The sequence below is a fragment of the Cebidichthys violaceus genome, unplaced genomic scaffold (genome assembly GCF_023349555.1).
Source record: "Cebidichthys violaceus isolate CVI_PGR_0920_01 unplaced genomic scaffold, fCebVio1.0.p SCAF_22, whole genome shotgun sequence".
Classification (NCBI taxonomy): domain Eukaryota; kingdom Metazoa; phylum Chordata; class Actinopteri; order Perciformes; family Stichaeidae; genus Cebidichthys; species Cebidichthys violaceus.
The window spans coordinates 6,094,998-6,107,875 of record NW_027176395.1 but is presented as its reverse complement, the minus strand read 5'-3'; the positions used below and the strand labels follow the sequence as shown (position 1 = coordinate 6,107,875).

The 12,878-nt window shown below is 41.9% G+C and overlaps 1 protein-coding gene across 2 annotated transcripts in view; it reads left to right on the top strand.

Annotated features, from left to right (window-relative positions):
• alk (ALK receptor tyrosine kinase) overlaps positions 1–12,878 on the top strand; it is a 365,563-nt gene that overhangs the window by 293,794 nt on the left and 58,891 nt on the right. For both annotated transcript variants that reach the window (XM_068717693.1, XM_068717694.1), the window contains exon 6: positions 11,208–11,339. In XM_068717693.1, coding sequence (XP_068573794.1) covers positions 11,208–11,339 — 132 coding nt within the window. The remainder of the gene's footprint in view (positions 1–11,207; positions 11,340–12,878) is intronic.

Genomic DNA, 12,878 nt, shown 5'->3' with positions numbered 1-12,878 from the left:
ACATTGAGCCTAATACATTTATTCCAGTATTCAAGAGAAACCATAATCATATTTTGGGTTAATTAATAATGACGTCACAATCAGAATTTCAAAACGTACAAACGCATTCTGCCGGTAGAAATCGATCCTGCGCTCATAAACAGAACACAGTTTGTTAAAGAGGGAACAGACTACACAGAGAAAACACCTCTTCAGTGATGATACCTGTGTGTCTTTATTAGTTATTAGTATTATTAGATGAGATGAGATGAGATTATTAAGTACAGTGATCATGTGAACAGAAGTCTCTCCAGCTGTTAAAGCCGATTGACAGCTGATCCAGCTGTGATCAGAAACAGACGTCGCTTCACGTGACGCTTCAGAGGAAAGGACATCTCTTGTCTCGTAAAGCATATTTCCTTGTTCCTCTCTCCTCGCATGGTTTCCTCCATGCATCCCTGGTGGGAGGGACTAAGACGCAAGGAAAGGACCGAAGTGAAGGAAACGGGGATGCAATTAAGAGACTTGGGATGTACCCAGGGTCACTGCAGTCGAGAACTCACTGTGTGAATCAACTACAAGGACATTAGCTTCACTTCTACCGGTGACTGTTGTGGCGGCTCATTTAAAGGCACAGTTTTATCCAGCACCTAGACTTTCTTTATAATCAAAAGAGACATGGGACAATATGGGACCTTTAGGCGTAACTGGTTGAGATTTAGTTTCCCAGTATATTTATTAGATATATTAGATAAGATATTGATTAAGAGAGACTTAAAGAGAGAGCTCTGTTCCATCTATTGCTCTGCCCTCTGCCTTTAAATGACTACGCTACTGGTTAGTGGTGTAACAGACCACTGTCGATCCGTGATCCGTCCGGACCCCCAATCGCGGTTTGGCACCCATGTGAACCTCGGATTAATTACATACTTTAACGTTAACCATCACAGTGTGAAATAAAATTTTACTGACGATCGTTATCCATCAATATTCAGTAAAATATGACATCATTCATGCTCTTCTAGTCGCTGATCTCTGATAATGTTACACTGTAAACAACCATTCTGTGTTTAAAGTGACACGAGGAGAACCGATGGCTGCCCCGCTAACGGCTAACGAACGAAGGTTCCATTCACTTACATTATGATGCCTTCAGGTTCTGTTCAGTGAAAATGAGTATTGGGTGAAGGTAAATTATAATTATTATGATGTGTTCGCATGTAATCTTGTAAAATGTAGTGTTGATGAGAAACTACAGTTGTTAGAAGGAGATGGTTTTTACATCAAACAAAAATAAATAAATAGATATTAGAGAGTGGATTATGACCTGTTTACAACAGCTCTAAGCAGCTAATAATACATAATTTAATTAGTTTTAATCATCAAAAATACAATCTTTTATTTCCTAATCATTTGAATTGTGTCTTTTTATGAGGAAGAAAAACACTCTAGATGACTGTAACAAAGTAAAAGGATAACATTTAGAATTGTTGAGGTTGATTGTTCCGAGCAGTTGAAAAATGATTTCTGGGACGGTCTGAAGCCGTGTAGACCAGCTGCTATAATCAAACAACAATATGGATCATCAATGAGTGGCAATTAGTATCGTCTCTAAAAGATTATATTTGCTATATTTGTGCAAGACCGATTTGTGATCCAAGCCGTGACTCTGATCCGTTATGCGATCCGAACCGTGAGTTTTATGATCCATTGAACCTCCATTACTGGTTGATTAAATGTTCAACATTAGCATTTCAGACATTATTTCTACCAAAAGAATGAGAGTCCACCGTCACCAATTATAATATATACTCGCAACAGGATATGCTTCACTGACATTTGAATTCCCCATTGTAGTGGAGGTTAAAAGTTAGGCAATAAAATCCAACAGTGTTCCTATAGACGAAACAGTGATAAAATGTTGGCTGCACATGAAAAATGTTAACATAATTACAGTATAACCTTTAATTAAAGTCAGGGCACAAGTTACCTATCAAACAGAAGTGTTCTTTTTTATTTAAAGCCTGCATTGTGTGAAAGTGCTTGGTGTGTGTATATATATATATATAAATATATATATATATATATATATATATTTATTTATTTATTTATTTTTACTCATTTTAATGAGAAGGTTTGTGAAACTGTGACGCTTACATTTTATAATGATATGTTTAATGAGGGTTTGTGTCAGAGCAGATAGAGATCTAGTATGACTTCCACGACACTCAGATGTGGATTTCGCGGTTATGAAACAGCCCAGTCTTGAAAAATCAATAATCTTACTGTTTGGAATCAATAGAAATACCAGATAACTACCTACAGTCCATTCACAAACACACATCCTTGTTGATCTGCTTTAACAGGGCCACCACATGCACTACAATCCATAAATTCAGGTCTTTAGACCATATAGGCCATGTTTTTTGCAGAGCTCAATATTTCCTGTTTTCATTCAGTCTTTGTTTATGTTTTATTAGCTCCAATATGGATTTTACTATCTGCCTGTGGGCCCGGATTACAACAATGGAACTAAAAAGTAATTTTTGACCACAAAATACTGTTAGTGTCTCAGTTTCATAACTACAATAAGATAAGTACTTTAAAATGAGGCACTTCAGGAGCCTTGGGGGGAAATCAGAAGCTCATATACCTGCCATATTAACTAGGAGGTAATTTGATGGATATTTGTCTCTTCTTGTCGTGTTGCTGTTTTGTTTTTTTTGTTCCTTCGATTGCTCAGCATCCTAGCCCAAACAGAATGTCCAACGATGAAAAATAGTAGTAGAAAGTTAAAAAGAAAGCACACGCAGCTCATCAATTAACAGAAGACACAACCTGCCGCGACAAGGCCGCCCTATCTGGCAGTACCAAGCGTCATCACGTTCTACCTCTAATCGCTTGCCTCGGGCCTCTCCGCGAGCAGCATCCCCTCAACACAAACTGGCTTTCTGTTGCAGGCGCCTTTCCAAGGCAATCTACACAGGCAGTTTTGTTTTAAGATATTGAGCAAGTGTTAAATGGCCCAGGGCACCAAGTAGAGTGTTCCCAGCATACATATGCCAAATGGAACAGATGTCTAAATCAACCCTGACCTGGCAGGGAGGAGGACATTTCTGGATATTATGGACTAAGCACCTTTGAAGAAAAGTCGGTCATTAAGATACAGCAATCCTAAATCTCATTTTAATGCTGCAGAGGGGATATTTGTGCGCCAGCATGAAATACTTATTCCGGCCATTGAGTCACCTCAAATGACAGGCTTTACTGTGTTGCACACCGAAGTCTGCAAGAGAGATATATTTCATGGACTCTGTCGGGGGCTCTAAAGAAGACTCACTAACTATTCTCTGACCTTTACTGACTTCGATCTACGGCTGGTGCGGACTTCAAAAACGTTAACGGATTTTATGTCCGTAGAAAGTAGCCTCCGGCATATCCCCACGCCTGTAGAGGCAATCGTTGAGTCAGGGATGTCAACAAACCCATCATTAACAAACCACTTGTCGTTATTGTAATGGAGGAGTAAAATTCATAGTTATTACTCTGTCTGAGAAGAGTGCATAGTTGATTTCCGGTTTGAAATGGAGCCAATCCTGCCCCTCTGGAATCTAGCTGAGGAACATCAAAGACAAGTTTACACTGAGGAATCAAAGCCCTCCGGTGTGATGCTGATGGGACCAAGCAAAGGCCGCAATCTTTCCCCGAGCGCTCACCACTACGTATCCCTTGATGTCAAAGCCGCTCTGTCGATTAGCAATGTTCTTTATTTCATAGACAAGTTGGTACAGTTGCGAAAGAAGCCTCCAAAAGGTGAGAAAAAGCCAGCATGAGATGCTTTTGTGATTCACGAGAAAGATACTGAGGAATGATAACGCACAATGGGAATATTTGTCTTTTGTGCGTTTCAAGGCGGTGGCCACACAATGTGCGGATAAAAGTAACATAACGGTTAATTCCCACCGGTTCCACTGTTGGTCTTGCTGTCCTGATAGATGAATATGTTGCAGTATCAAAGTGTTTATGAAGTCAGAACATCAGCCAGTAAAGTAAAAAACTGCCTGAGCAATACTCAACATGGACCATTATAATTTTACCCTCTTAACCCAGTGTGCCACGGTCGCCCCCCATCCATCCATCCATCAATCCATCCATCCACTCTAACCTCCCCTGAAGCAGACTTTGTCACTCCTCATAGCATGCCATCTGTCCTGGCTCACGATTACATGCAAATTGATTACATGGTTTTATACAAATTGATTTCCAAGGGACTTATATATGAAATATAGTGTTTTTTGTAGGTATAGCTGTGGACAGTGAATAAGAAAAGCCTGACTTGCTGAACAGCATGTTAGCATTTTCATCGCCAGCATGTTGGCATTCATCTCATAGCACCGCTGTGCCAAAGTGTACCCTCACTGAGCGGCCTGCACGGCTCGAGACTCTCAGCGTTGTTGCTTTAATGCTACCTGCAAGCTGCATGTATTATCCAGACAGAAGCCAGTTGGCCTCTGTTGAATTGAGGGGATTTTGCTTTACACTACTTAAGTGAATGTGGAAATGAGCTCCTCATTAAACTAATAAGCTTCACCAGTATATGTTCTTGCCAGAATGCCCTCTCTCCACACTCTCGGTGCTGATGAGACATGAGCTCACCAAACCTAGGAAAGCAGTCAGAAGATAATTATATTCAATCTGTTTTACAGGATAATTGTCAAATTTACATAGCAAAGGATCCACAATGCCTTGGACAGGTTTTAAAGTAAGGCATTTGAGTAGAACAAGATAACAGGGTTTTTCATATGAACAATACACCTTTTTTAAATTCCCAAAAAGAGAGCGCATTACATCTCTGCAATGTAAAACGTGCATTAAAGGTATTATTTTCATTTTCTCTCCGCCAGTCCACTCTTGTGCATACCGCTGTCTCTCCAGCAGGGAGCATGACAGATAGCGATGGTGATTGGGCAGAGCTCCGACCAATCCAGCGTGGCTGTGTGCAGTTAATTGAATTCATGAGCGAATACTTCTTGTCCTGTCCTGGGAGACTCGGCTGCATCCAAATGCATACCCAGCCGTTCCTCATTCTGCCTTCAGTGTGGTGGCATGATGGTGGACGACGACCCTGGTTAGGGTCCCTTGAGCTTTCCCTCCTCCCCATGACAGGACGGTCCTCCATTACGGCATGTGAGATTGAAAGAATACACATTAAAGAATGAGCAGAAAAGGATAAATTGGTTCTAACTACTGCTAATTTGTATGCTCTTAATCAAGTCTGTGATGGTCTTTTTTTTTTTTCCATGAAGCACTCAAGCAGATTTCAATCCAGGCAATTCTTCAGCTCGTTTTTGTTGTTGTTGTTTCAGAGCACACAGAGGGATTTCAAGATATGGTTGACATACTTGCTCATCCGTGGGAAAACAAAATCCACGGTAGTAATTTCACTACCGTCTTCGCGAATCAAGGCCGCGTTTTTGCAGCAGACGACAACAAAGACATGTGTGCCTGCATTCAAATCCACAAGCAATGGCCACCAAGGTGTTATTCAAATGGCCAGCTTTGCCCGATCCCGTGATATCCTGCCGAGCGAGAAATCTATCAGCGGAATCGCAAAAACGGGGCATGCGTGCCGCTGTTATGCAAAATTTCTGAAATGTTATGTGTTGAATTGATTAGTACATTGTGTGTGTGTGTGTGTGTGTGTGTGTGTGTGTGTGTGTGTGTGTGTGTGTGTGTGTGTGTGGACTATGTGGACTATGTCTTAGTTCCTGTGTTTATACACACAACCATGACACCTTGGTTTGAGTCTGGAGGAAAATGTTAGCTTCACCTTTATCGTGGTCCGGATCCGGACCTAGACGCCGTTGTATCCGGACCCAGGACCTAAAACCGATAGAAAATTGAGAATTATTCAATTTTGACGGAGCGCTACTATTTTAACCGGCACAGCTTTTCCAGCATTTACGGCACTTGTTCAGCGGTGCAATTGGAGTAAAGGTATCCACTCACTATTGAAATTAAGACACAGAAAATAAACCTAAGAGCCATAATGATCAGAACTACACATCAGTTCATTGTCCAACAATGATGTTAACAGAGAGAGTAGAGCTGAAACAAGAGGTTGAATAACCACAGATCAAGTCTATGCTCACTAATTTATCTTGTTAGAAGATGAGAAAAATATGTTTTTTTTGATTGACATCACTTCACACATGAATGAACTGAATTTAAAGTTGCAGGGCGATTCAGTGAAATACAAAAGTTTTCTGTTCTGTTAGTTATTCTTTAATCCAGCTTTATTTTACTTGAAATGAGAAGAACTTTTATTTATGTATTATTTATAATCTGTCCAGTTAAATTTGAAAACTGAGAATAATAATTGTTAAAATATAATTGATGTGTACTTTTATTTGATTTGACAATTGTTGACTACACAGAGACGTTGTTACTACTAGACTTCTTATATATATATTTATTTATATATATGGCACTAAATATTGCAAGTTAGATATTATTGTAATGTTCTGGACCTTTGCACGAGGAGATTTTCTCAATCTGGACCTTTTGGAAATGTACTTGAATACCCCTGCTCTATAAGTACCATACCTTTGACCCTCTTTCCATTCCATTTCATAATATATTTTGTTCACATCCTCAAGACGCACATACACTTAACACTTTTGGCATCTCGTCTATCTTCAGCTACATATTTTGCCTGTCGTTTGATTCCTGTTTTGCTCAGCTGTTTTGCTGTTGATCTTAAGTAAGTAAAGCGCTCCCTGATTTTCATCCTGTAAGCAGATGGCATCAGTGAAAGTTGAAAAATCTGGGCAACTTGGCTGGTAATCGGATGAAAGGGATTTTATGAAGAGGGAGAGGAAAAACAAAACTTTATTGAAAACACATCTATAAAACATGCCAAACTGACTTCAGCAGACATGAGAGGCACTTCAAAATGTCTCTTATAATTGGGTCTGCATTAGGTAATTAGGAGAACATTCTAAAACTGCTGCACATTTAGTGCACATTTCATACATTTAATATAAGTATATTTTAGAGCATTTGAACCACAGCACTGTTTGTTGTGTCTGCTAATGTCGACCTCATTGTATTCACACTTAGTGATTGTAGGAAGTTATGTAAATGCTACCAGTCACCAGGAAAATAATATTGGTGTTATGCGTTTCTGTAAACCAAAGGGATACTTTTAATGTCGAACCAAAGAGATTGATCAAAGATGACAACAGAATAATTAGTAAAAACAAAAGAGTGAAACTATAAATGTATATGAACAATAGAGTAATACATATTAAGTGTATAGGAAGTAAGACTGACATAATATAGAAAAGCATAATGACTAACGTAAATATAGTACAAAAATTCAACTAAAATAGAAAAAGTAAAGAGTAAGATTAAAAACAAGAGTAAAAATATAAAGTGTATCAGAAGTAAAACTAACACGAGTGCCAAAAATAACCTAAAAGAGAAAAGTAATGTTGTGCATGGTATAGAAGAAAGATCATGGTTAGTGTTAATTTAAGTTAATTTAACAATGTAACGTAACAATGTAACACAATTAAAGTTAAGTTAGCACAATTAAATAACAACCGCCCTTAGCGGAGTTTCTCTCTTAACGTTGCCTAACAAGCGTAAAGTCAACTTTGACTTTTGGTTTCACGAGAGAAATGAACCCTGGTCTCCAGGGTGGAGGTCCTGTGTTTGTATGACCCGTTCACCTCCACCCTCACCCACCCGTAGTGGACTTTTTTGCTCGTTATTTCGTCAAGTAACTTTCACGGCCGTTTCATATACGATGTCACTTTCTCTGCACTGCACATGTTGTAATGCCAACCTTTTTTTTCCTAACAACTGGGCTTCATCAGGTCCAAGGTATGCCAAAGAAAGAATATTTTGGGGGTATTTTTCAAACGTGACTCCAGCATGTCATGTATCAGACATGTATACACTGTAATAGCTGGTCACACTGTCAGGGTGTAGAATAAAACTACTCCACCCCGTTACCAATGATAGGATGTGATAATGAAGAGAAACAGGTGAAAGTACTAGCTTTCACTGCATTCTGATGCTCTAATTGACTCTTATCTGGTCACCTGTTTAGCAATCACCCACTGCAAGTTGCCAACAATCAAGCCTGGTAACCTAAACTTATTATACTGTAGATGCTGACTGGCAGCTGAGACTCTCTTCACTCCAAAAAGACGACCAAGCTGAGACGTACAGTGATCCGTAGTGTGCCTGTAGCATCGTCTCAACAGAGGACTCTGAAAACCCAGTGGACCTTGAAAAGGCCTGCGACACAGCTGACCTTATTTGGGAATGAAGTGTATTTGTTATGAAACGATGCAAAGCTAGAGGGCGGTAATGTGAATGAGATGCCGTCCTGCACATTTGTTTTTATCAGAAATAATAATGTGCAGTTATAAAAAGCCAACACGACGGCGTCTGAATGTTGTCGTCGCTGTAGAGGTTACACGTGTCAAATGGTGAAAGCGGCTTGTGACTGAAATACGCTGTCTTTGTTGATCTCTTGAGTAGCTTTGCTTTTATTGCTGCATGAAAGCTTTCTTTCAGTGTCTGGTGGATTTCTTTGCTTGTCTGGCACCTTTGAACACTTGTCACACACACCTGGAAAAGATATTCCCGTTTTAAGTCGTCAGCAGTATTTCATGTACGGTAGCTTGATGAGCTCCTTTCTGCACGGCTGTTTGCATTGTCTTACACATGCAGAAGTTGAAACTGGTTTTTTTTAAGGAGGAAAAAAATAACCCTAGCTTTCTTTGACAGTGTACGTGTTTTGTAACGTTCACAGCCGCACATGGGGAGTTGTTGCATCCAACAAGTACCTAAAATTCTGTTTTGCCCGTGCTCTGCCAGTCAAGATCAGCGGCTGCTGTGCCCTCTCCAGTCACTTCTCCGGCTCCCCGCCACTCGTACATCATTCCCCTCACAAAGCCGAACTGACCCCCCTGAGCACGCGGAAATACAAAAGTCACTCCCACAGGCAATGCACCCCCCACTGACCCACTTGTTTTCACAGTCTGACAAGTGTGATTTAAGAACGGCGGTGGGCCAGGAGGGCAGCGGTCATGTCTGGCCGCACTTACCTGCTCAGGGAGCTTAAAGTTCAGCGGCATCGTGAATTCTTTTTTATTTATTTTTTACTCCACTGTCATCAAACTTAGATAAATCGATGAATTTACATACCTTGCCCAAAGGTTCCGGCGTACTCTGGCCGACTTTCTCTTTTACTCTTTCTTGATAAATCGCTCTGCTCGCGGTGTCAACACTATACGAAGAGGAAGCCACTGAGCACAATGGATGCATAATGCATGTGCTGATGTGCCGAGCATCACTCAATACACATAGCAAGTCCACATCTATACGCACGCAGCTGGTCATAAACAAACACGCTCACCTCATATGAATCAAAATGGCTTGACTTCACTTCTGGAAAAGACGATTCCTAGTGTGCAGCACAGCATTGATGTAAAAAGTTATTTACTCAGGCTAATAGGTTTTCTAAGAATTTGAACTGGATTATTCGCTGACATATTAATGTGTCTCTCTGCAGCCATTAGGGCCCCCGTCACAGTGGACTGCGGGAGGCCGCCCTGACTCATAAAACAAGAATCTCTCGAGTCCATTGAGTCGACTCTGTTTCCCACTGGGCCTTAAGGTTTCTCAGCCGCAGTGACAGAAGGGAGGGAAGTGTGCCGTGACTCAGGCACGGCTGTGACATGTGTGCCGTCCATGGCGCGTTATTACCAGGCAGTCGTTTCCGGGGGGGGGGGGGGGGGGGGATATCGATACACTTGAGTAATGTGGTATTATATTTTTTGATACTGTATCGATTCTCAAAAAACGCTCTCTTTTTAATCAATAGTTTAGAGAGGCAGACGGTGCTACGATGTTGTATGTTACAGGGACTGTGATACATCCCAATGTTTTGATTGCATAAAAAAGTCAGATTTTATGAACGGTGAAACATTAGAATTTAAAAAAATTGCAATATGTTGCCAGTACACAGTCCCGAGTTATTTCATTACTGAAATCTAAGACATTATTTGTGTGCTTGAACTTATGTTTCATTATAAACATTATAGGTTTATAATGCATAGTCAATTATATCTATTTATGCCCACACATTTGGTGAAATGAATCTCATGGCTGATGTTAAATTGTGTCGGCATCAAACTGTATAATTAACCGCTTTATTTCATCCATAATGGTAATCATGTCACCCGGGAAAGTCATGCAGACTGAGAGAAACTAAGAGCGCACTCATCGCATCACTTTGTGTCAAAGCTAGCGGAGCGTCACCGACTCATCTCGCCACCTTAGCCTGGTGCTGCCTGTCTTCCACGGCCTCCACAACGCTATCGCACCTCCGACTCCCGTGAACAAATCTACATAATACAGATCAAGGGCAAAGCTACAGTAAGCAGATCCCCTCACCCATGATAACAATCACTTTTTTCCTCCTTACAAGAGGGGGGGGGGGGGACAGGGACAGGGACAGGGACAGTTTTGTTCTCTTCACTGTGAACAGCTTGTGATGGTGAAGGTGGAGGTGAGCAGTGTTTTTTTTACAACCTGGAGATATCACTTCTCTGATTTGCATAGATATGCAAATGTCCCAGGTTACAGTTGATATGTTTGGACCTGGTGATATCAGTTGGTGTGTGTGTGTGTGTGTGTGTGTGTGTGTGTGTGTGTGTGTGTGTGTGTGTGGGTGGGTGCGCCTCCTCCCCTCGGCGCTACCTGCTACAGTATCTAGGTCATTGTTATTTTGTTGCTGCTTGTGTTCCTTGTCTGATGGATATGTACTTTATTTAAAGCCAGATGCTTATGCAGCCTGGGCCAAAAGTTATTTATGGTGGTTCAGGCAGTTTGTGGATGTCATACAGGGCTTGCAGTCAGGGGTTATATTAGCCATTGTCACTGACTGATGTACTTTTACAGAACAACTGTATATTTTTATACTGTTTGCAGGTAATGTTTTCCCTGAGTTATGATTTGTGTCTGACAAATACAGTAAATCTAGCCATGATGTTCTATACGTGAACTTGGAAGATAATGTGGAGCCATTTTTTTGGCTCTAACGGTAGATTTTCTTTTTCTGTTATTTTATTCCCAGCATTGTTGAAACTGTGTGAGGAACGTTTAATATGACAATTTTTCTTTTGTTCTTCTTTTCCTCTGTCCAGCGTCCGCGCCCGGCCCTAACGTCACCCTGGAGGGCCAGTACCACTGTCACCAGGGACCGGGGATCCCGCTGGACAAACTGTGCGACTTCAGGACGGACTGCCCACTCGGCGACGACGAAGGCGACCTCTGTCGTGAGTACGGCATGACACCGGGAGCACAGCTGCTGATGAGGATGTGCGAACGCGCAAGCTTCCCATGCGCTCGACAGAGAGGGAAGGGGTGGCGAGGGGGAAGCAGGGGGAAAAGAGGGCGGCGTATTCTATGCTTGGCTAGCATTTCTCACCCTTGACATATTCCGTGCTTGTTATTTCTATCTCTTAGCACATTTGTTTTCTGCTTTTCTCGAGGCCTAGGAGGGAACACTAGCCAAGTATGCTGACATCTTACTCACAAGTGCGATCCCCCAGGCCCTGCTGTTTTTGTGTGTCTGTCTGTGTGAGTGGCGAGGATCTTTTTTTTTTTTTGTCCCACCTGCATGCATGCGCTTTCACATCGTTCCTCACGATTAGGAGACAAAGAGTCAAAAGCTCGTACCCCGAACTGTTAGCTCTTTTTTCACCCCACATTAAATCCGGGCAGAGTTAAAACGCTCCCGCCCACTGTGCAGGTCACCCTACCATGCGGCGCTTATTAAAATGGTGGCTGCTCCCTTGGTGCTTATGGGTTCGCCTACTATGGGATCTGAGAGATGAGAGGCTAACGAGAGGGAGAAAATCCCAGCCGGGCGCTGGGATTTTCTCCTCTTCCTGCCGAAGGAGGACTTTTCAGTGCTAATTGGCCCGAGAGGCTAACCCAAGGGGTATAATCCCCATTTGAATGTAATAAGAGTGTGTTTGTGTGACTGTGGGCGTGTGTGTAATGTTTTGACCGTTGATGCCAGAACATCTCCACTGAGCGCCCTTATTTTCTATAATTAGCAATAACCTTTATCCTTTTTTTTTTCTTTTTTTTTAGTAAGGACAAAGACCGCCAACTCATTGTTGATTCATCAGTCTGTGTGTGTCTCTTTTCTCTCACTGGCAACCACGACCTCCCACCGTACCTCGGGCTCCGCATTTGTGCCATTTGCATCTCCATCACTTGTCACGATTACCCCCCGCTACCCAAATCACACAGTGTTCCCTCTCTGATACCTTATTCTCTATGATCTATCCACGAGTTACCTCCATCTGATTTGATCTGATTTAAATCCTTCGTAAGCTTTGCCAGGGCTCATTAACAGGGACAAGGCAGAGGGAGGCAGGAGGAACAAACTTAGCTTTGTGTCAATCACACAGACTCCTGACATGTGAGGGGAAACCAGGTCCCCGCGGATCTCCCACGCCGTCCTACCACAGCATCATTATGCATTAACGCATCCGCCTGTTCGGAAGAGTCACAGCTTCCGCCGGTTGATCTTGATCTTGGTCGGTCTGAATTCTGCAGACGTCCCACTGCTTTCCAACACCGCCGTTTCCCTGCGACTACAGAGCGACGCTGTTTGCATCAAAAGGTGGACGCAAGCAGAAATTCAATGTAGTAATCTGCAGTATTCTTTTGTTTTTCTTTGAAGCCCCCCCCCCCAAAGATCACTAGACCAGTGCTGTGATGACTTGCTTTGTCTGCTATTCTTGTAGAGATTACTGCTCATAACCCAGTCCTTCTTCAGTTGATGCTGCAAACATACACCC